The sequence below is a fragment of the Cyrtonyx montezumae genome, unplaced genomic scaffold (genome assembly GCF_038088225.1).
Source record: "Cyrtonyx montezumae isolate F1298 unplaced genomic scaffold, pur_monq_1.0 scaffold_34, whole genome shotgun sequence".
NCBI lineage: Eukaryota > Metazoa > Chordata > Aves > Galliformes > Odontophoridae > Cyrtonyx > Cyrtonyx montezumae.
In genome coordinates this window covers 230,418-256,018 of record NW_027072039.1, presented here as the reverse complement: position 1 = coordinate 256,018, position 25,601 = coordinate 230,418, and the positions used below count along the sequence as shown (strand labels likewise).

Genomic DNA, 25,601 nt, shown 5'->3' with positions numbered 1-25,601 from the left:
TACCACAAGGGAATTTGATGTTGGGGGAGTGCAGTCATTAATTCCATATGTATGCATGTGTGTGTGTTTTATGCATGTTAATTATTGTTTGTTTATATAAAGCATGATGTAGTGATGTGAAATAAGGGATGGAGGAGTGTCATGTTTTTATGTTATTTTGTTATTGGTATTCCGCATCGTAACATCATGCAGTGCACTGGGAATTAAAGAGTTAATGCTGCTGTCCCATGGATTGTTGGTGGTTCTGGTTACATGATCACAGAAGAGAAGAATTAACTGCAATTCCCAGAAAACTTCATTTTTCCTTTTCTGTTTTCCATTCAGAGGAAAAGATAAAACTGACTGGGATTCACAAGGCTGTTTCTTTACTCTCCTGGCTCTCTCACCTACAGTATTAGAGTAAGAACTTTGGTTTTGGAATCTCTCTTTTTATTTTATCTTTTAGTTTATTTTTCTGTCATATCGTATTATATTGTATTATCTCATATTCTGCTATTATATTTAGTGATGTAACTTTTTTCCTTATCTTGTTGCTCCTGTTTTCTAGGCCTATCTTCCTACCTTTTTTCCCCTTTTCTCCCTTACCTGAGGTGTGGGTCCCTTTGCCCCTGTTACAGAAGTAGGCCGAACCAGGCCAAACTGTGACACTGATGTATGTGAAGATCAGGTTCGAGGCCATCTAAAGAACCTGAAAGTGCACACATCCATGGGACCTAATGAGATCCATCCACAAGTTCTGGTGGATGAAGTTGCCTACTATCTGTCATTATTATATATGCCTACATCTATATATATTACTATATATGCCTACATCTGCCTTACTATCTGTCATATTTGAAAGGTCATGTTAGTCTGGTAAAGTTCCCACTGATTGGGAAAGGGAAAACATAACCCCCATTTTCAAGAAGGGTAAAAAAGAAAGATCCAGGGAATTACAGGCTCATCAGTCTCACCTCTGTGCCTGGCAAGATAATGAAGCAGATCCTCCTATAAGGCACATGGAAAATAAGGATGAGGTGATTGGTGGTAACCAACGTGGTTCCACCATGGTCAAGTCATGCCTGACAAACTTGGTGGCCTTTTATGATAGAGTTACAGCTTCAGCGGATAAAGGAAGAGCAGCTGATGTCATGTACCTGGACATATGCAAAGCATTTGACACTGTCCTGTATGACATCTTGTTTGCCAAATTGAAGAAAAATGGATTTGATAAATGGAACACTCGCTGGATGAGGAATTGGCTGGATTGTCACACTCAGAGTTGTGGTCAGTGGCTCAATGTTCAAGTGGAAACCAGTGATGAGTGGCGTTGCTGTCACCGGTTTGCGGAACAGTTTGATCCGGTACCGTGACAACTGAGGCAGGGGACCCCCGGGCCCACACCCCAGGGAAGGGGAAGGGGGAAAGGAAAAAAGGAGAAGGGAGATGGGCCTAAGAACAAAACAGCAGCAATGATATGAGGAGGAAGGCTAATTTACTAAATAAGATATCAGAAAGGAAAATAACACAATATAATACAATATAATTGGAATTGAGGCTAATGAATCAAATAAAACGAGCAAGAGATAGTGTCCGATAAACCGAAGGCCTTACGCTAACGCTGAAGGCGGACGGCTGCAACAAACACCCACTGCCAAGCTTGATCCTGAAGGGAAGAGGGACGGTCCTGTGACTGCAGACAGCTTTTATCTTTCCCTCTGGGCGGAAATACGTAAAAATGCAAAGCATCACAAAGTCCTCTGGGGAATGTAGTTCTTCTCTTCTGAGACAGGCATTGCCATAGCTATCGATGATCCACAGAGCTGGAGCATTAACTCTTTAACTCCCAATACACTACATGATGTTATGATGTGGAATATCAATAATACAACAGAAATCATAAAACCATAACAGTTGCTCAGGGATTGGTGTTGAGACTGGTGTTATTTAACATTTTCATATGCAATGTGGACATTGAAATTGAATGCACCCTCAGCAAGTTTACAGATAAAACCAAGCTGAGTAGTGCAGTTCACACGCTAGAGGGAAGGGATGCTATCCAGAGGGACCTGGACAGGGTTGAGAGGTGGGCCCATGCTCTCAAGTTCAACAAGGCTAAGTACAAGGTCCTGCACTTGGGTAAGGGCAATCCAAAGCACAGATACAGGTTGGGCAGAGAATGGCTTGAGAACAGCCCTGTAGAGGAGGATTTGGGAGTATCTATTGATGAAAGGTTCAACATGAGCTGGCAATGTGTGCTTGCAGCCCAGAAGGCCAACCGTATCCTGGGTTGCATCAAGAGAAGTGTGACCAGCAGGTCAAGGGAGGTGATTCTGCCCCACTTCTCTGCTCTCGTGAGACCCCACCTGGATTACTGCATCCAGTTCTGGAGTTCCCAACACAAGAAGGACATGAAGTTGTTGGAGTGTATCTAGAGGAGGGCCACAAAGATGATCACAGGTCTGGAGCACCTCCCCTGTGGAAACAGACTGAGAGAGCTGGGGCTCTTTAGCCTGGAAAAGAGAAGGCTCTGGGGGGACCTCATAGTGGCCTTCCAGTACCCGAAGGGAGCCTACAGGAAAGCTGGGGATAGACTTTTTATAAGGGCAGGTATTGACAGGACAAGAGGAAATGTCTTTAAACTGGAAGAAGGTAGATTAAGACTAGATATTAGGAAGAAATTATTTACTGTGAGGGTGGTGAAACACTGGAACAGGTTGCCCAGTGAGGTTGTGGATGCACCCTCCCTGGAAGCATTCAAGGCCAGGCCGGATAGGGCTTTGAGCAACCTGGTCTAGTGGGAGATGTCTATGCCTATAGCAGGGGGGCTGGAACTAGACGATCTTAAAGGTCCCTTCCAACCCAAACCATTCTATGAAGATTAACTTGTACTTTCTCTTAAATCCAGGTTTTGAATAAAATTTTGTAGAAGTTGTCTACTGTTCTGTCCCAAGATGATACCAACAATTTCACAACTCTTTCACTGGGATTTCTATGTCAGAAAAGCCTCCTTATGTTGTTCTAGAATTGTGTGTAGTGATCAGATTCATGGGTTCTTTCTCCGTTTCCAATGCCATTGTGTGTTCCGTGACTCAGCAAAGTGAAGGCATTTAAACTAGCTATGGTCATTAGCACTGGAACATCTCAGGTGTTTTCTGTCCTTTAGAACCTTACTGGCACAGCCACTACAAGATCTGCAGGTGCACGAGGGGTTTCTGTTCCTCCATTTGCCTACTGTATGCTATGTCAAGTATTACTGCGCACACGGCAGACAGGCATTGCTGGCAGAACTGATGAGCAAATCGGTGCAGGTGATCACTCAATGCTTATTTGGTTTTCAGATGAGCTATGTAATTCACAGTTTTCATGTCATTTTCAGACTTGCTGACCTACTGAGAAACTTTCTTCAATTGATAGCACAGATCTGAAACCTTTTAATAAGAGGCTTCTCAAGAATGTATCGGACAGAAGTGGAGTATTTCAGTCTTTCGTGGGTTACGGTATAAATTAACTTCAGTTCCTCCTTGATCAATACATCAATACATGCTTTATTTGAAATACTTGGAGTTTCTTTTATCATCACTAAACTGAAAATTCATCTTGTATATTGGAAAAGGGTTAGCCTTCGATTTTGTGTGCATCAGTAAAGGAAGTCATCTAGACTCTTTCTCTTTGATGAAAATAATTGGACAGATATTTGCACTTCAAAGCATTTTGACTTGAGGATACCTGTTTTTCTTCCTGAAAGACTTCAACTAAATGTTGGTTCTATGCTCTGTTAGCCATGTTTGCATATTTAAAAATGTGTTGAGTTAATCATTACAGATCGATTTACTTTCTTTCAAAATGCTTTTTTCTTATTTTGCGCTTAGATTATTGTTTAGCCAAAATTATACTTCAATATTTGCAGCCAACGAAGCCAGCAAATTTCTTATCTTGTAGCAACCAGTCACCTAGTATTTTTTTTATTTCATTACTAGTATTTCATTTCATTTCATGGTATGATCATTGATATTTTAAGAAGAAAACTACTTGCTTTTCTTACCTTAGAGACATCTGTGGTGTCTGTCCAGTGAGCTAAAGAAAGCTTTCCATGCATGTTCTGTGTGACAGTGTTTTTTTTTTTCTGAACAAATGTATTTGTCCACATTTTGAAAAACATCATAGGTATTAACTGCAAGTGATATAAAATATGTACAGTACACTCAAAGCTTTAAAAACTCCTTTTTCTGAGTTTCTGATGGTTCCATGATGGAACTTCTTTGCAGGGACTCTGTTCAGCTAGAGAAATCATTACTACAGCCGTTTTAACAATATCTGGATATATCTGGAAGTGTATATATCACAGAATTGTACAGGATGGAAGGGACCTCTAGAGATCATCTAGTCCAACCCCCATGCCAAAGCAGGCTCCCTAGACCAGGTTGCACAGGTAGGCATCCAGGCGGGTCTTGAATGTCTCCAGAGAAGGAGACTCCACAACCTCTGTCATGGTTTTATGATTTTTTGTTATTAGTATTCCACATCATGTAAAGCACTGGGAGTTAAAGAGTTATAATACCCCAGAGGACGTGCATTCCTGTCTTCTGCTCAGAGGGAAAGATAAAACTGCACACAAGTCCCAAGACTGCCTCTTTTTTGTTTCTGCTCGTCTCAGCAGTGCATGCTTCCTGGCCATCTCGCATTCAGCTTTAGAATAAGGCTGGTGTTGGACACTTTTTTTGTTTTATTAGCTTAAACCCCAATTAACTTATATTTCTTCTATTATAATTAGTAAATTAACTTTCATCCTCAGAAAACTGGGCAACTTGTTCCAGTGCTCCGTCACCCTTACTGTGAAGAAGTTCTTTTGCAAATTTGTGAGGAACTTCCTATGTTTCACTTTGTGGCCATTTCCCCTTGTCCTATTGACACACATTGCTGAAAAGAGTCTGGCCTCATCCCTTTGCCTCCTGCACCTTAGATATTTATAGATGTGTGCTGCGGATATCAGGGTCCGGGTGGATTGCTCTCGGGCGGGGAGCACGACAGGACTCAATACATGAATGATCAGGCTTCAGTTTATTACCCAGACAGCCTTATTCTTATAGTGTTCAAGACAGGGACGTACAGAGAATAGCACACAATCATTGGCTGAGAGCCTCAGAGAAAAACAACTTTAAGCAATTCCCAACAATTAACAGCAGTGAGAAACCATCCTGAGGGTGGTAACTCTTGATATCATCCTAATCCTAAAAAACCCAAACAGGAATGCATCGGCGGTGGGTGTGAAAGGCAGTGCTGGCAGGGCATCCCCTGTTTCAAAGTGCACTTTTCCTCTCCCACTCGCCACAGACCATCTCCTGCTTTTACTTTTCTCAAGGTTCAAACAGTGTAGTTTCCTTTGAGCACCGTATCAGCGTGGACAGTGCATAACACAGAGCCCAAAGGGAACACCTGCTAGCTAAACAGAATAGACTTCCAAGGACAGCTTACTCTAAAAATACCTATAGTTACAATTGTCGACAGTCCTGTGAGGCCCTCTTTGCTGAAGGCAGGCTGAACAACATAATCACAGAAGTTTCCCATAGACATCTCGGCAACTTGGGTTGCTCAGCTGAAGCAGTTCATGTTTGCATTGAGTTGTTTGTCACTTGGCCCAGGAGCATCATGACCTCCTATCAACATTTAATATTTTTCCATGAGTATATAGTCTGTGCTGCAGTGCAAACTATGCTCGTACATATCACCATGACCTCTCTGCTCCTGCAGCCATTTCCCAACAGATGTGGATCAGATCCCCTCTCAGTCTTCTTTTTTTGAGGCTGAACAGACCCAGGTTGCTCAACCTCTCCTCGTAAGAGAAGTGCTCCAGGCCCTTTATCATCTATTTGGCTCTCTGATGGACTCTTTCAAGGAGATCCCTGTCTTTTTTGTACTGGGGAGCCCAGAACTGGACACGTATTGTGTCCAGGTGAGACCTCACCAGGGCAGAGTAGAGGGGGAGGATAACCTCCCTTGACCTGCTGACCATGCTCTTGTTAATGCACCCCAGGATGCCATTAGCCCTTTTGGCTACCAGAGCACACTGCTGGCTCATGGCCAACCTGTCGTCCACCAGGACCCCCAGGTCCCTTTCCACAGAACTTCTCTCCAGCAGGTCACATCTAAACCTGTACTGATACCTGCAGTTATTCCTTCTCAGGTGCAAGACTCTACATTTGCTCTTGTTAAACCTCATGCAGTTTCTCTCTGCCCAGTTCTCCAGGCTGTCCAGTTCTCGCTGAATGGCAGCACAGCCTTCTGACATGTCTGCCATTCCTTACAGCTTTGTATCAGCAAACTTGCTGAGGATGGACTCCATCCCCTCATTGAGGTCTTTGATGAAGATGTTGAACAGGAGTGGACCAAACACTGCCTTCTGAGGAACACTGCTAAATATAGGCCTCCAATTGGACTCTACACAACCTATCACAACCCTCTGAGCTCTGCCAGTCAGCCAGTTCTTAAACTACCTCACTGTTCACCCATCAATCCCATACTTCCTCAGCTTTGCTATAATGATGCTGTGGGAGACAGTGTCAAATGCCTTGCTGAAATCAAGGTAGACTAAGTCCACTGCTCTCCCCTCATCCACTTAGCCTGTGATGACATCATAGAAGGCTACCAGGTTGGTTGAGCACAACCTTCTCTTGGTGAACCTGTGCTGCCTGCTCCTGATAACTCTCTTATGTACCAATTGCCTGGAGACCACATGCAGAACAAACTGTTTCATCACCTTTCCAGGGACGGAGGTGAGGCTGAGTGGCCTGTAGTTCCCCAGATCCTCCTTTTTGCTGTTCTTGAAGACCAGAGTGACATTGGCTATCCTCTAGTCTTCAGGCACTTCTCCCCTTCTCTGAGACTTTTCAAAGGCAATAGAGAGTGCTTCAGCAATCACCTTTGCCAGCTCCCTCAGCATACGTGGATACATCCCATTGGGGCCCATGGATTTACATACATTGATGTTGTTTAGACTCTCTCGGACCATCTCCTCCCTTACTAAAGGGGTGCCTTCCATTCCCCTCACTTACCCCCCTGGTCCAGGAGTTCCAAGAGTGAGTTCCCACAGTGAAGACAGAGGCACAGAAGGCATTCAGCATCTCTGCCTTCTCTGCATTCCCTGTTACCAGAATACCTGCCTCAGTTAGTAGAGGACTCACATTTTCCCTAGTCTTCCTTTTACTGTTGACATACTTAAAAAACCTTTCTTATTATCCTTTATCTCCTTTGCCAGTTCCAATTCCAGGTTGGCTTTGGCCTTCCTCAACGCATCCCTGCAGGCCCTGACAACCTTTCTATATTCTTCTCAAGTGGTCAGACCCTTTATCCACATTTTATGAACCTTCCTTTTCCCTTTCAGTTTATGCATGAGCTCTTTGCTCATCCACACAGGTCTCCTGCCACACTTGCCTGATTTCTTACTCATGGGGATGCACCAAACCTGAGCTTGGAAGAAGCACTGTTTAAATGCTGACCAGCTCTCACAGGCTCACTTGCCTTCTGACACCCTAGTTCATGGGAATGCTCCAAGGAGGTCCCAGATGAGATCAAAGTCGGTTCTCCTGAAGTCCAGGATAGCAATCCTATTTTTTGGTTTGCTTCTTCCACTCAAGATCTTGAACTCCACCATCTTGTGCTCTCTACATCCCAAGCTGCCCCTGACCTTCACTTCCCTGACAAGTCCATACTTATTAGTAAAAATAAGGTCCAATAACACCCCACTTCTTGTTGGCTCCTACACCACCTGCATCAGAAAGTTATCTTCAACACATTGCAGGAACTGTCTTGAGTGCCCGTGCCTGGCCCTGTTGCTTACCCAACAAATATCTGGATAATTGAAGTCCCCCATAAAAACCAGTGTCTGGGATCATGAGGCTACTTACAGCTGCTTGTAGAAGGCCTCATCGACTTCCTCCTCCTGATCAGGGGGCCTGTAGTACACACCCACACATACATTTATATATATATACATTTATCTTATGTATGTATGTATGTCTATATATGTACATATATATATCTTTGTAGAATAAGCAGACGGTCAAATCAGAGTATACACTTAGGTCCTGTCTGCATTGTTGAATTCTATGTAAAGAAACGCAGATGTAGGGAAGAATTGGATGGGTTAGTTTGCCTAACAAGTGCAAACATGTTTCCACTTTTCCACTTCAAAGACTACCATTCACAGTGTGAGGAAGCACAACATACTTTAATTACAGTTGTTAGTAATTAGTTAGGCTTTGTTTCTGTTTCTTTTTTTTTTTCAATAAAACACAGACTCTTCTTTATCTTTGAAGGACTTACAGTTGGAATGTACTCTTCTAAGTTAGCTGAGCAGTGTTTTCCAAATCTTTTGACATATCAGCTGAAAAGAGGAAGCAGAGTGGAGAGGGCAAGAAGCTGCCATTTTGAAACCCAGCTTATCTGAATAAATTAAATCCCTAATTGTTGGTATATTGCCTTGATTTAGCAATATAACTAATTTGTATTTTGTTTATGTTGTTTTAATAGGTGATGCGGATGACACTGTCAACACAGAATTGGCGACGGCGGGAAATGGTGAGGTGGTTGGTAACATGTGCAACAGAACTAGGTACGTTCTGAGATACTACTCTTGGGCTCCTGCCTTTTCAGTTAAACTTAAATGACTTAATCTTGCTTAGTAATACCTGGGAACTGCAAATATATCCCAGTTTCTGTTGATCTATAACATTATTTTGTATAGAAGATGCTAATTATGGCAACGTTGAATAGTTTGAGTACATGATAGAATAGGCACAGGACAAGAGACAATAATTGAGTAATGCAGTGTGAATTCCTCCCCCCGACAAGGTAGAGGGGTGCATAACCTGGGAAATATACCAGATTTCCCCTTCTCTCCTCCATGCTGTATCTGGGTTTGAGGCTGCAGCAGATAAAAGGTTTCTTGTTATGTGCTGTTATGCTGTGCTACAATTTACCTGCTCTGAAAGGCCAGGTTTAAGGTGCAGGTGAGATAGCTATCTTATCAGCTATGTGAGAGAGAAACCAGAAAACAGGTGAATAAAATGCTGAGAATGCCTCCCACACAGTGGAAGGATCTAATGAAGAAATTCTTTTTTTTTTTTTTATTTCTCTGAACAAATCCAAGCTTAGAATGTAAAATCTCCATTGCATAAAAGTAATGCATCCTATTTATTTCTACAGAAACTACAACAGGTACAAAGAGCATAATCATTCTATTTGATAGAGCAAATTCTCAGCTACAAGATGCTGTTTTTCATCGTAGGCACCACCATTAGCTTTGCATTTTCACCAGCAGTGAACAAGAGCCTGTGTGCCAAGCTCATAAAACCTTACACCAGCAGAAGTGACCCACTGTCACCACTACTGAAACATACCACCCCCTGCCTCACTGTGCTAACATCTCATGTTTGGCCTCCATTAATGTTCAGCAAGCAAGGGGTGCAATTTTTTCTGCATGGAGGAATTCAATTACATACCTTTGCTTCATATGCACTTCCATATCAGACACCATTTTGTCAGACTCGCCCTCTGTCACACAGCAACAAGATATAATGGAATATTGGTGGGAAGGTTCAGCCCCTACTGCCATGCTACCAGTATCCGCTTCTGACATCATGTGCCAACATAATAAAAGGGGAGACATTACTTTCAGAGTAGCCCTTGTACATCTTTGTTATGTGGTTATGACATTGTGCAAGCTTCTCCTCCATACTGAAAAGCAATTCAAATAGTATTGTATCCATCGTTTAACTATATTAAGTTAAGGGCCACAGGTGGAGGTGATATACCTGTGTGATTGGAAGGGGTGGAGCCTGGCTCCACCTCTCCCAAACCCCATTTAAGGGCTGACCACCATGAGGAAAGGATCTCTTTTTGGAGATCCCTCCTATGTGGAGTCTACTGTGAGCCTTTGTCATCTTTAAGGTGAGTTATCTTCCTATTTGTGTACTATCTCTATGTAGACTTATTAAAATATACTGTCATCTATGCTATTTTTTGAGTATCATCTTTGTGATTGCTTGTTATACTTGGTGAGCTAGGCAGACTTTGTGATAATAATTTATATGTATCAAACACGTCCTTCATGTGGAATATATTTAAATGGATTAGGGGGGAGACTGTTACTCCCCTACACCAAAAAATTTTTGGCCAAATTCCAGGGTTCATGGGGCCATCCTATTATGGATTCTCAGCAATTATTGAGAAATGGGGACCCCTGTGGGTTCTAGGGACTGTCCTTCCTTCCCCAGCTTATCTGACAGGCTACTTTCTAGGACTAGACAAAGATATTCTCATTAAAAAGGAACAGCAGCTAGCTGCCTTGGCAGTAGCCTGGCCTCTAGTAATGGCCATACATGAAGTAGACACTAAATAATAATTGGTTTTCAGTTTTGAAGTTATTAAGAGAGTGTTCTGAGAAACTTGAACAACAGTTGGGAACATTAACAACCAAAAAACCTGGCCTAAATGTCCCAATGAGATAAATACAAACTATATCATTAGAGGACATCCAAAAGTCAGAGAAAGCAGATTTGGATATCCCAGAAAATAAGATTTCTAAGGCAGGTCTTGGAACTCCATCTATGATGGATCCATTTGAGATCCGACCTATTGTAACCCAAAAAATGAAGAAGGTACAAGAGAGACCAGCAGGGGTGCCTCCTGACCAATGGCCCCCTGTTGAAACCTGCCTTCATGTAACAACCTGCCTTTACATGGCTAAAGAGTTGATAGACCTAGTACAGTGGTTTCATCAAAAACCAAGGGAAAGCATACCATCATGGCTCCTAAGGTTATGGGAAGTAGGAGCTGAAAGCGTGCTAGTGAATGGGACAGACATGTCAAAACTAGCGTCTATAACCATACAGCCAGTCTTGAGGCAAAGGTTATACGCAGCTGTCCATTATAATGATGAAACTCATTCTATTGTACACTGGTTAATGTCAGCATGCTGCTTAACGTGGCCTAACAAAACTGACGTGTCCCTCAATACCAGTTTGTGATCCTCTATGGAGGACCTCCAAACATATATCTGAGGGTTAGGTATGTGGGAGGCTATATACTCGGATATATTTGAAAACCCGGACATGGAAAGATTTACAGCAGACATGTGAGATCTAATACTGCAGCAGGCCTCCTCCCACCCATACGGGATGCTGGTTTCCATAATAAATCCATTGGTGGCCTCAGAGGCCATCATACAGCTGGCAGACTTAGGGGAGATGGAGCGCATAAGAACCAAGCACAGCGTTCGTATAGTGGATGAAGCTGAGGCCTTCCCTATTAAAACTAAAAAGCCTTCTCCATGGGTATCCTCATCGGGCCCTGTATGGGTATCCTGAAAAACCATGCTTAACAACCTCATATGGGCTGGGGTTGGATTTGCCAAGATTGATGGGCAACCCAACCATGTCTTAATACAGTTATGAAAACAGCTTAAGAATGACCAAAAATTTCAGAGTGCTCACAGAAAATTGAGAGTACAAGTAATACAGGAAACACCAACACCAACCTGGAGTTTGGCCGATTTCACAGTACTGAATTGAAGAAAAAACATCCGCAGGTGTCGTGGGCTGCAGTGCCTTAGCTGCCTGTGGCAAAAGATTTGGATCTAACCAACTTCATGGATTAATGCGAGACATTGGTCTCCGTAGGGCCTCTAGATGTGACTGGAGGCCCTATGAAGAACTAACAATATTCTGGTCCAAGACAAAAGTACAGAAAGTGATGGCTCTAGTAGAAACTGGTGCAGAATCAATTATATATGGAGACACAACAAAATTTAAGGGTAATAGAGTGATGATAGGTGGGTTTGGGGGACAGACTATTCCAGTCACCCAAGCATGGTTGAAATTGGGGGTTAGGCGTCTCCTGCCCCGGGAGTATGAATTGTATTCTAGGATTGGGGCAATCTACGTCCTGGGCATAGACTTTCTATGGGGTCTGGCTCTCCAGACAACTGTGGGAGAGTTCAGACTACGGCAGAGGTACATTAGTATCTGGGCAATACGGACAATATTGAGGGGCCATGCGAATCATGAGCCCATTTGTTTGCTGAAACCATGCCGGATTACTAATGTAAGACAGTATAGACTCCTGGGGGGGCAAGAAGAAATATCAAAGACTGTGCAGGAATTAGAGAAAGTAGGTATTATAAGACCTGCACAAAGCCCATATAATTCCCCCATATGGCCAGTACAGAACTCGGATAGAACATGGAGAATGATGGTGGATTATAGGGAACTGAATAAGGTCACACTGCTCATCCATGCGGCCGTACCCAATATTGCCTTCTTAATGGACACACTTAGTAGGGAAATTAAAACCTACCATTGTGTCCTGAATTTGGCAAATGCATTTTTTTTTTAGCATACCTATTGCTAAAGAATCGCAGGATCAACTTGAATTTACGTGGGGAGACAGGCAGTGGACCTTTCAGGTCTTGCCACAGGGGTACGTGCACTCACCAACATACTGTCATAATTTGGTGGCACGTGACCTGGCTGATTGGAGAAAACCGAACAATGTGAACCTATACCACTATATTGATGACCTCATGTTAACATCTGACTCACTGGAAGCAGTAGGGGAGGCAGCAGATTCATTAACTGCCTACCTAAGTGAAAGAGGATGGGCTATCAATCCTCAAAAAGTGCAAGGTCCAGGACTGTCTGTAAAATTTCTAGGGGTAGTCTGGTCAGGAAAGACCACAGTGTTGCCTTATGCCATCATAGATAAGGTTCAGGCATTCCCTGTCCCTACAACACCAAAGCAGCTGCAGGAATTCCTGGGTATATAGGGATATTGGTGTTCCTTTATACCTCATTTGGTGCAGCTGCTGAGACCTTTATATAGACTTACAAAGAAGAGCCAATTATGGGATTGGGGGAGAACAGAACAGGATGCTTTTCAACAAGCAAAACAGGTGGTTAAACAAGCCCAGGCATTGGGTATATTTGATCCTACCCTCCCAGCTGAGCTAGATGTTCATGTGACTCAGGATGGCTTTGGCTGGGGCCTGTGGCAATGTCAGAGTTCTGTTCGGACCCCCATTGGATTTTGGTCTCAGGTGTGGCATGGAGCAGAAGAAAGATATAGCATGATTGAAAAACAGTTATTGGCTGCCTGTTCCGCATTACAAGCGGTAGAGCCAATAACCCAAATGGCCGAAGTTATAGTCAAGACTACATTGCCAATCCAGGGGTGGGTAAGAGATCTGACCCACCTTCCTAAGACGGGGGTGGCCCAGGCACAGGCGGTGGCACGATGGGTCGCCTATCTCAGTCAGAGGAGTAGTCTGTCTTCCTCACCGTTGAAAGAAGAGCTTCAGAAGATTCTTGGCCCAGTAACGTATCATAGTGATGCACCGAAACAAACTTTGGTTGCTCCACCACAGAAGAGTCCCGTCCAGGAAGGAAAATAACCCATTCCTGAAGATGCCTGGTATACGGATGGGCCAGCAAGGGCAACCCAAGTAAGTGGAGAGCAGTAGCGTACCATCCTGCCACAGACACAATCTGGTTTGAAGAGGGGGATGGTCAAAGCAGCCAGTGGGCAGAGCTGCGGGCAGTGTGGATGGTTATAACCGAAGAACCTGGTGATGGTATCCTGGATATTTGCACAGATAGTTGGGCTGTGTATCAGGGGCTCACTCTTTGGATTACAGAGTGGGCCACCCAGGATTGGACTATCCACTCCCGACCGATCTGGGGCAAAGATATGTGGTTAGACATATGGAATGCAGTCAAACACAGAACTGTATGTGTCTCCCATGTTTCTGGTCATCAACCCCTACAGTCACAAGGAAATGAAGCTGACACACTGGCTCGAGTTAGATGGGTTGAGAACTCGCCATCTGGGAATATCACTTACTGGCTACATCAAAAGCTGCGGCATGCTTGGTCAGAAGACCATGTGGGCAGCTGCTAAAGCATGGGGACTGCCCATACAACTATCGGACATGGCTCAAGCATGCTGAGACTGTGACGCCTGCTCTAAGATAAGACCGCGGTTGCTGCCTGAAACTACAGCCCATCTTGCTAGAGGACACAATCCTCTACAGAGGTGGCAGGTTGATTATATTGGGCCCCTCCCTCAGTCTGAGGGGGCGAGATATGCCCTAAACTGTATCGACACCGCGAGTGGGCTAATGCAGGCCTATCCAGTAACAAAAGCCAACCCAGCATATACTATAAAAGCACTCACAAGGTTGATGGCTGCCTACGGGTGTTATGGTTTTGTGATTCTTATTGTTTTGTTGATATTCCACGTCATAACATCATGTGGAGTATTGGGAGTTAAAGAGTTTATGCTCCAGCTCTGTGGATCATTGATAGTTCTGGGTGTACCTGTCTCAGAAGAGAAGAACTACATTCCCCAGAAGACTTTGCAATGCTTTGCATTTTTACATATTTCCGCCCAGAGGGAAAGATAAAAACTGTCTGTGGTCATGGGACTCTCTCTTCCCTTCGGGACCGAGCTCGGCAGTGGGTGTTTGTTGCAGCCGTCTGCCTTCAGCGTTAGCATAAGGCCTTCGGTTTATTGGACACTCTCTCTTTCTTGCTCATTTTATTTGATCCGTTTGCCTCAATTCCAATTACATTATATTGTGTTATTTTCCTTTCTGGTATCTTATTTAGTAAATTAGCTTTCCTCCTCAGATCATTGCTGCTGTTTTGTTCCTAGGCCCATCTCCCTTCTTCTTTTTCCCTCTCCCCCTTCCCCGGGGTGTGGGCCCGTGGGTCCCCTGCCTCAATTCTCACAGTACTGGGTCAAACTGTCCCGCAAACCGGTGACAAGGGGACACTGCAAGTCATCGAGAGCGACCAAGGAAGTCATTTCACGGGTGCAGTGATACAACGCTGGGCAGAAGAAAATAATATTGAGTGGTGATTCCACCTGCCATATAATCCAATGGGAGCAGGCCTTATGGAATGTTACAATGGTATTCTCAAGGCTTCCCCAAAGACAGACTCTCAGTCCCTGCAGGGGTGGACATAGAGACTCCCCGAGACCCTGCGGGGCCTGAAGGAAAGACCTAGAGACGGCAGACCCAGTGCCTTGAAAATGTTACAAACAATATGGGCCTCCCCACTTAAGATCCAAATTATGGGCACTGATAATGAAGTGAGACCTGAGATTGGCCGTGAGAACAATCTTCTGCTCCCTGCCCCTGAGGACCTAAAACCAGGCACCAATAAAATAAAATGGCCCTGGAAGGTGCAGGTAGGACCACAATGGTGCGGCCTACTTGCACCTTGGGGGAGATTATTGGAGGTGGGGGGTTCGGTAGCCCCTCCGGTAATGGGTACATGGCCTACTGAAATAATGGTTAACACTCCAGCCTTTATTGCTAAGGGTCTATGGCCTGAACCACTGATTGGTCACCTGAGGTGAGCACTGAGTCAGCCATGGGGCCACAGGTGGAGGTGATATACCTGTGTGATTGGAAGGGGTGGAGCCTGGCTCCACTTCTCCCAAACCCCATTTAAGGGCAGACCACCACCAGAGAAGCATCTCTTCTTGGAGATCCCTCTGATGTGGAGTCCCCTGTGTGCCTTGTCATCTTTAAGGTGAGCCATCTTCTTTTGTATTATTTGTGTGCCTTATATATAGACCTTTTCAAATATACCATCATCTATACTATTTTTTTGAGTTTACTCATGTTACACTGGGCAGATTATTCCAGTGCTCTGTCAACCTCAATGTTGTTATAGGTGTGAAGATGACGATACACACCAGTCCTTGCCAATAGTAAGGAATTTATTGTGCAAGCAATAAACAAGCGAAACAGCGCTGGGTGGCCAGGAGTCTCTGCGCCAACAGAGGCGCACAACGGGGGACCTCCTGTCTCCTCTTTTTATTGTTTCTTATCTCTGCATTCATGTCTTATCTTTCTCTTTCTGGGCTGCACCGGCTGTTATTTGGGGTTTGTTCTCTGCCTCCTGGTGATTGAGGTGATGAAGGTCGTAATCTTCCTCAGCTCTGATCATGCACACTTAAGAGGAGGTTTTCACTTATTTTTCTTTTGCAGTGTCTTAGAAGGTCACTGTTAGCTGTTGTTTGTTGTCCAGGTGTTAGAAGTAAGTGCTGTGGCTCCAATTTGCACAAACTACAAAGTTTCTAGGCAAAACATCTATATACCTATTTTAAGACTTCTACGAACTACATAGTTCTCAGAAAAAAGCACTGAAAAACACTGACACATCTGTCTTGAGTCGGTTTGATTAGCAAGTGCTGAACTTATTTTTACCATAATCCCCACTTTGCTTTTTCTCATCTTGTTCTTCAAACTGTGTCCCCGCATCTCGGGCTTAAACATTATCTTTTCCTTTTAGTTGTTCCAAGCACCTACTTTTTTGCTTAGTGCAGCGGGGTGTCTGATCTTCTCGGCAGCAGTTGTGTTCTTCAGGGGAACCTCCTCTTTCCTTGCCTTATAATTCTCCTCAGTCTCTATCTGTAGTTCCTTCTTGGATTTTAGCCTCTTGATTGCACACAAAACTATCTCCCAATTATCTTAAAAGGCATTCATAGGAAGAGTGAGTTCACCAGTGTTCATCATGTACAATGCACAATACATATACAACATACATATAAAGCATACAATGAAATGACAGAGTTATTTGGTCTGTTTAAAGAAAGTTTTATGTTTTTCATAGAGTGATTTTTTTTTTTAGGTTGTCTGAAGTCTTGGACAACTTCCACTGGGATCCTTTATCATGGATTGGTCCTTGCACTCAGCTCACATGGGTCCATCCACACTCAGCTGTCCAGATTGCAGTTTCTGTTCTTAATAAAACAAGAAACGGTCCCTCCCATTGAAGAGTTAGAGACAACTCTTTCCATGTTTTAATTAAAAACCTTGTCTCTTGGACTGATTTGGCATATTGCCATATCTAGTGGGGGCTGTTGTACCACCAGTCCTTTCTTTCTCTTGTATAGTAAAACTTCTAGCCTCTCTTGTTTCTTTTTGGGGACTATCAGCCTGTATTTCCTTTAGGACCACTAAAGCCGCCCTTCTTGCTTCTTCATCAGCTAAATTATTTCCCCTTATTTGAGATTACATCCCTCTCTGATGTCCTTTTACGTGTACTACTGCGATTTTCTCTGTTTCTCTTATTGCCCTTAGAGTTTGTCTTATTAACGACTCGTGAGTTAAGCCTTTCCTGTGTGAGTTTACTAATCCTCTTTCCTCCCATATTTTTCCAAAGGTATGGACTACCCCATATGCATATATAGAATATGTATAGATGGTTCCAATTTTCCTTTTAACATCTGTAGGGCTCTAAGGACTGCTTGTAATTCACAGGCCTGAGATGACCATGTTTTATCCGATGGTCCCGATTCAATTACTGTAAATGTTATCCTGTTTATTGTAGGTTCATAGGTTCATTAGGTTGGAAAGGACCTACAAGATCATCTAGTCCAACCATCCTCCTATCGCTATCCCTACCCAACTACTAAATCAAATCCCTTAGCACCTCATCTAAACAATTCTTGAACAGCGCTAGGGATGGTGCCTCAACCACCTCCCTAGGCAGGCCATTCCAGTGCCTGACCACTCTTTCAGAGAAAAAAATGTTTCCTCAGGTCTAAACTAAATCTTCCCTGGCACAACTTGTGGCCATTCCCTCTCGTCCTGTTGTTATTTATCAGGGAGAAGAGGCCCACCCCCTCCTCACCACAACCCCCATTCAGGAAGTGGTAGAGTGCAATAAGGTCTCCTCTGAGCCTCCTCCAGACTAAACAATCCCAGCTCCCTCAGCCGCTCCTCCTAAGACTTGTGCTCCAGACCCCTCACCAGTTTTGTTGCCCTTCTCTGAACACGCTCCAGGGCCTCAATGTCTTTCTGTAGTGAGGGGACCAAAACTGAACACAGTACTCGAGGTGTGGCTGTACCAGAGCTGAGTACAGGGGGATGATCACCACCCTGCTCCTGCTGGCTACACTATTTCTAATACAGGCCAGGATGCTGTTGGCCTTCTTGGCCACCTGGGCACACTGCTGGCTCATGTTGAGCCGAGCATCAACCAACACCCCCAGGTCCTTTTCCTCTCTACATTCTTCAAGCCATTCTGCCCCAAGCCTATAGCACTGCATGGGGTTATTGTGGCCAAAGTGCAGGACCCAGCACTTGGTCTTATTGAACCTCATCCCATTGAGCTCAGCCCAGCTGTTCAGCCTATCCAAATCCCTCTGAAGGGCCTCCCTATCCTCAGGCAGTTTGACACATCCTCCCAACTTGGTGTCATCTACAAACTTACTGAGGTTACACTCAATTTCCTCATCTAGGTCATCAATAAAGATATTAAAGAAGATGGGCCCCAAAACTGACCCTTGGGGGTCACCACTTGTAACAGGATGCCAGCTGGACTTAACTCCATTAACCACTACCCTCTGGGCACGGCCCTCCAGCCAGTTCTCCACCCAGAGAAGAGCGAACCCGTCCACACCACGGGCTGCCAGTTTCCTCAGGAGAATACTGTGGGAGACCGTGTCAAAGGCCTTGCTGAAGTCCAGGTAGACTACATCAACAGCCTTTCCCTCATCTACCAGTCTGGTCACCCAGTCATAGAAGGAGATGAGGTTGGACAAGCCTGACCTGCCCTTTGTGAACCCGTGCTGGCTGGGTCTGATCCTCTGGTTGCCATGCACGTGCTGTGTGATCTCCCTCAAGATCATCTGCTCCATAACTTTCCCTGATACCGAGGTCAGGCTGACAGGCCTGTAGTTCCCCAGGTCTTCCTTACGGCCTTTCTTGTAGATGGGAGTCACAGCGGCAAGCCTCCAATCTTGTGGGACCTCTCCAGATAACCAGGAATGCTGATAGATGGCAGAAAGCAGCTTGGCAATCACCTCTGCCAGCTCCCTCAGCACCCTTGGGTGGATCCCATCTGGTCCCATGGACTTGTGGCAGTTCAGATGGAAATTATTATAGCATGCCCTGATTTTCGTTTCCTTTCTACCACCTGGGAGGAGCCATCTACACATAATTTTTCCTTCTCTAATAACTCCTCTTCTAAGTTCTCCTGTATTTTAGCCTGATACTCTATACACTGAATGCAATCATGGGTTAAATCTTCACCTGGTTCCCCTTATAAAAATTGAGCAGAATTTTGTAAACTTGTAGTTTCTTTTCTATTTCTAATTTAGGAGATTGTATTAGGATCCCTTCATATTTTAATAGTCTAGCATCTATAATCCACTTATCTGCTTTTTGTTGTAGTACTCCTGTTATGTTATGTGGAGTATAAACTTTTAGTTCACCCCCCAAGAGTAATCTTCCCTGCTTCTTCTACTAACAGAGTTACAGCAACTATTGCTTGTAAACAGGTAGGTCACCCATGGCTAACAGGATCTAAGAGTTTTGAAAAGTATCCTACTAGCTTCTTTTTCCTGGCCCGTTCCTGGGTCAGTACTCCATAGGCAGTCCCTTCATCTGCATTTACAAAAAGGTAAAAAGGTCTTTTTATATTAGGTAAGCTTAACACTGGTGCATTAACAAGATCTACCTTTAAATCTTCTAATCTTTGCTCATCCTCCTGGGTCCACTTTACTAATCCATCTTTTACTAGTTTCTGGTATAAAAACTTTACTACTATAATTCTCAATCCATTGTCAATAGTATCCTAACAGTCCTATGATCTGCCTGACCTGCCTCTTGCTTTTGGGGGCTTTTAGAGATAAAATCCTATTTACCCTTTCTGGGTCTAATTTCTTATTTCCCTTGCTTAACCAATGTCCCAGATATTTCACTTCCTCTTCTGTAAATTGTAATTTTGCCTTTGAAACTTTCAACCCCTTTGAACCTAAGAAATTTAATAGTTTAATGCTCTCCTGTCTGACCATCTCCTCGTCTGTTCCAGCTAATAGTAAGTCATCTACATATTGTCCTAAGGTTATCCGTGGGTTTGATTCATAAGTTTTTAGTACTTGCTCAAGAGCTTGTCCAAACAAATTAGGGGATTCGGTGAATCCCTGTGGAAGCACTGTCCTTCTTAGTTGTTGTTTTCTATGGGTGTTTGGATCTTCCCACTCGAAGGCAAAGTAGTCCCTGCATTCTGCCTTCAGGGGGCAGGTCCAAAAAGCATCCTTTAAATCAATTACATTATACCACTTAGATTCTGGGTTCAATTGACTGAGCAGGGTATAGGGGTTTGCCACTACTGGGAAACGGGTAATTGTTCTCTTATTAATTTCCCTTAAGTCGTGGACCGATCTGTATGTGCCATCAGGTTTTTTTTACAGGGAGTATAGGAGTATTAGAGGGTGACATACAGGGCACTAATAACCCTTTAGATATTAATCTCTCAATTTCAGGTTGTAGCCCTAATTTACTTTCCTGTGAAATGGGATACTGTTTTATCCTAACTGGGATCTCTGGGTTCTTTATAGTCACTTCAAAGGGTTCTATATCTAATTTCCCTACTGATTCTGGAGTACACCGAACTTCTGGGTTAATTCTAGACTCATCTTCTATTGTTAGAGTACATAGTTTAACAGTTAATTCTCTATCTTTTACTTCCAAATTTATTCCTAACTCCACAATTAAATCTCTCTCTAGCAAATTATATACTGCTTCAGGTACCAATAAAAAAGACCCAATTCCATAGGTGCTAGGTGATTCCATTTCTACCTGCTTTATAACAGGTACCGTAAAATGTTCCTTTTGCTCCAATTACTTGTAGCTTTTCTGAGGATAAAGAACATCCTCGAGGTAAATATTGAACAGTCAATCTTTCTTCCCCAGAGTCTACCAAAAATTCAATTTACGGATGCTGAGGACACAATTTAAATTTTATCAAGGGCTCTTTTCTTTCCCAGGTCCCCAGCACACAGAGCCCCTGGCCCCCTCAGTCCTCCTTAAACATCTTCTCATCCTGAATTCTCTTTCTACAGTCTTTCTTCATGTGTCCCTTTTTCTGACAGTAGAAACATTCTACTGTCCTCATCTCTGGGTCTCATCTGGTTAGGTTGAAACACATTCTCTACCCGAGGAATATTCCCTCTTCTCCTTGTCTGAAACATCCCCTTCTGTCCTTCTCTTACCAAGGACATCAGAATTTTTTGCTTGCCTCTCTTAGCCATTTGTCTAATCCTCTCTCCTGCCAATCCTCCAACTTCTCTAGTTTCCTTTGAATATCTATCCAGGACCTATCCACAAACTGCGTTTTCAGGAGAGCTTGCCCCACGGGGGTAGCAGGATCTAATCCTGAATATAACTAAATTTTTGCATAGTCTCTCTAATCTCTCTAATCACTTGGTAGGAGTTTCATCTTTTTTCTGTTGCTCACTAAGAAGCCTTATTAATATTCTGTCCCTGAGGGACAGAATCTCTAATCCCTTGAATAATAATAACTTGCAAATCTGCCATGTGAGTACGATGTTCCTGGTTCTGATTATCCCAATTGGGCCACCGTAAGGGCCACTTTATATCTGTTCCTGGACCAGCCTGGTGTTGCTGATCCCAAATTTGCATACCTGCCCTCCTGATCATATCCCTTTCTTCTGCTGTAAATAGTATGCCTAAAATTGCCTGAATTTCATCCCAGGTATAAATCCACTCTCCTTTTTTCCCTTTTGTTCAACAGTTTACAGGGCGGTCATGGTACCAGGTCAGACAACTGATGCAGGGGACCCACGGGCCCACACCCCGGGGAAGGGGGAGGGGGAAAGGAAAAAAGGAGAAGGGAGATGGGCCTAGGAACAAAACAGCAGCAATGATCTGAGGAGGAAAGCTAATTTACTAAATAAGATATCAGAAAGGAAAATAACACAATATAATACAATATAGTTGGAATTGAGGCTAATAAATAAAATGAGCAAGAGAGAGAGAGAGTGTCCGATAAACCAAAGGCCTTATGCTACTGCTGAAGGTGGACAGCTGCAACGAACACCCACTGCCAAGCTCGATCCCGAAGAGAAGAGGGATGGTCCCGTGACCGCAGACATTTTTTTATCTTTCCCTCTAGGCAGAAACATGTAAAAACACAAAGCCTCACACAGTCCTCTGGGGCATGTAGTTCTTTTCTTCTGCGACAGGCATATCCATAACTATAAATGATCCACAGAGCTGGAGCATTAACTCTTCAACTCCCAACACACCACATGATGTCATGATGTGGAATATCAACAACACAACAAAAAACACAAAACCATGACACCTTTCCACTTTCCCCTTCCCTGGGGCGTGGGCCCATGGGTCCCCTTCCTCAGTCATCATGGTACTGGGTCAAACCAGCCCAAGTTCCTGCAACCAGGAAAAGAATGTCTGAGGGTCCCATTCTTTGTGTACTGCTAACTGCTCAGAGAGAATCTTCAACTTTTATATATTCTGATATATTGTTTTTTGAATAATCACTAAGGATCATATAACACGTGCTTTTAAAATTTTTGCAGCCATGCCTTTGGGCTAATAATAGAAAATCAATGGCTGCGCAACTTTGTCAAGTTGCATGTTGGACAGAATCAACTTCTGTGGGCAAGCCTGCTAGGGCATCGCTTGTGGTATTGCTTTCCTTAGCCAGCTAACATCCTAACTTGGTGACTGTAGCTAAAGCTTGAGCAGTGTTGTTTCAGGGTATGTTTGGATCTGAGAGACAGGATGTCTCAGGAGCAGAGTTAACCAAACTATGCATTCAGAACAATGCAGAAACTTAAGGGTTTAGTCAACATGTGCACACTCGCATGCAGGCATCCATTTTAGATAAATGTAAGTAGGAAGCAGGAACTCCCTAAGCAAGTGCTGACTGACTAGAAGGGCCACAAATATTATTGGGCCACAAATATTATTGGGAAAAAGCTGTCTGGCCTGATTAGAAGGGCTTTAAACTCGATATGATGGGGGAAGGGGGTGTACTAGGTGACAGAGAAGTGCATGGGAATGCTTTCAGCTTGGGAGGTGGTAAGGGAAAACCCCAGACATGTCCTGGAGGTACTAGGGAGGGCTCCTCTGAGAAGGCATCAAGGCTAATAGCTAAGCTGAAGTGCCTCTATACCAATGTGTGCAGCATGAGAAATAAACAGGAAAAGCTAGAAACTGTAGCACAATTGGGAAAGTATGACCAAATTGCTATCACAGAAACATGGTGGGATGAATCCCATTATTGGAATACCCTGATAGAGGACTACAGACTTTTCAGACAGGATAGACAGGGTAGGAGGGGTGGTGGAGTTGCCCTCTATGTTAGGAAGCAGATTGACTGCGAAGAGCTAACTCTGAGGAACAGCCATGATCAGGTCGAGAGCTTGTGGGTAAAAATCAAGGATCAGTCCAGTAAAGGGCATCTAGTGGTTGGGATCTGCTACAGGCCACCTGATCAGGGGGAGCCTGTTGACGAGGCCTTCTTGCTTCAGCTGCAGGAGGTGTCATGCTCATGGGCTCTTGTCCTGATGGGGGATTTCAACCACCTGGATATCTGCTGGGATAGTGGCAGATAGAAACAAGAGGCAGGGTTGTGTATCCTGGGAAGAATACAGGACTCTTGTCTGCATGTGTAGAGATAGGATTAGGAAAGCCAAAGCGCAGATGGAACTGAACTTGGCAAGGGATGTGAAAGATAACAAGAAGGGGTTCTACAGGTACATAGGCAGGAAGAGACAGGCCAAGGAGAGTGTTCCCCCTCTGATGAAAGGTAATGGGGAGCTGGCTTCCTCAGACATAGGAAAAGCTGAGGTAGTCAGTGAGTCCTTTGCCTCAGTCTTCACAGGTGGTCAGGCTTCCTGTGTCTGCCAGGACCCTGAGCCTCTAGGTGAGGGTGTGGGGAGTGGTTTCTGTCCCACTGTAAAAGTGGAACAAGTCCAAATCCTCCTCATGAAGTTGAACATGTATAAGTCCATGGGACTAGATGACATCCATCCTAGGGTTCTGAAGGAGATGGCTGATGTGGTTGCCGAGCCCTTCTCCATTATATTTGAAAAATCTGTCTTTCTGGTGAAGTCCCCAGAGATTGGAAAAAGGGAAATATTACTCCCATTTTTAAGAAGGGGAGAAAGGAAGATCCGGGGAACTACAGGCCAGTGAGCCTCACCTCTGTGCCTGGGAAGATCATGGAACATATCCTCCTAGAAGCTATGTTAATGCACATACAAGATCAAGAGGTGATTCGAGACAGACAGCGTGGCTTCATCAAATATTCAAAACCAGGCTGGATGTGGCTCTGGGCAGCCTGGTCTAGTGGCTGGTGAACCTGCACATAGCAGGGGGATTGAAGTTAGATAATTGTGGTCCTTTTCAACCCAGACCATTCTATGATATGATTCTATGATATTCTATGATTATTACCTATTGACCCTTGAGAAATGGCAAACTGCCAGAAAGGAGAGAGAGAGAGAAGGAACATGCCAGTGGTGGATGCGATAAGTAGAGCCAGCAGGGCGTCCTCTGCTTGGAAGTGCACTTCTCCTCTCTCACCCATCACAGATTCTCTCTTGCTTTTATTCTTCTCAGGGTCTGCAGGGTTTTTTCCATTTGCACACTGCATCTGCATGGGCATGATACAGAGCCCAAGTGGAGCACCTGCTTGCAAAACATAATAAATTACTAAGGTCAGCTCTCTCTACTAAACAAAGTACTTATAGCCATAAATATCATTTCCCTTAAAACTGTAAGAATACTTTGTTCCATCCCAAGATCATTCTTCAGTAGGGGCCTTCAGGTCCCTGACATAGGTGCTGATTGAAGGGACCAGTGAACTAAAATAATCTGTTGAACAGTATTCCAGAGTTCTCTATTAGAATCATATGTTGATTCAAATTAATAGAGTGTATGCCTTTGTCTTGAGTGAAGTATGATCATATTTTCAAAATCCTGATTAGTGGGATGAAAGATAGTGAATTGTTCTATAGTACAGGGTCATCCCTTTGCCTGGGATTCTTTTCCAGGTTTTGTCTTTGCAAATTAAGAAAAGGGTAATTGATAGTCTAATAGCATCATAACCAAGCATTACTGATGATGGGGTGCTGAAATTACACTAAAAGAGCTATTCCCATAGATACTAGCACTTCTTATATCATCAAATCCTGTTCAATTGACATTTGATCTCCTACTAAAATAAAGGAAGAAGCACACAGCAACCTAAATAATACCACTGCTCGGTGTGTCTTGACAGAGCCATCTATAAATACAGTAACAGCATTAGGTACTGGAATATGTGAAAGTAAAATATTTCTAATAAGGGACAGATCACTCAAATTATGCAGTAACTGAAGTTTGGGGGGAACGAGTGGAGATTTGTCCAGTAGTACTCAGCCATAGCAGTTTGCAAAGCAAGTGAATACATGAGCATCCAATCTATATCTTTTTTAGTAGCGGGTATATAGATGCAATCAGGGTCAAAAGCTTGGAAAGTTTGTAGACAACGTCAGCTTCACTGTATTAGCGTTGCAAACATCTCCACTCATGATGTAATGATTTTCTAAAATGTATGTGGTAAGAATAACCATTCAAGGACAATGAGAAGATCTTTTCTTGAGGTATCCCACTGACATAACAAGCTATATGGTTAATGAGAGTTTGATATTATTATAAGAGATACTGGAAGTGATAAACACGATGGCTGTATTGATGTTGCCATTATGTTATTACAGAGTCTAAGCAT

At 43.7% G+C, this 25,601-nt stretch overlaps 1 protein-coding gene across 1 annotated transcript in view; it reads left to right on the top strand.

Moving 5' to 3' along the window:
• The window catches only part of LOC136054130 (zinc finger SWIM domain-containing protein 6-like), a 497,031-nt gene that overhangs the window by 449,650 nt on the left and 21,780 nt on the right, over nucleotides 1–25,601 (top strand). The window contains exon 13 of the mRNA XM_065745211.1: nucleotides 8,509–8,590. Coding sequence (XP_065601283.1) covers nucleotides 8,509–8,590 — 82 coding nt within the window. The remainder of the gene's footprint in view (nucleotides 1–8,508; nucleotides 8,591–25,601) is intronic.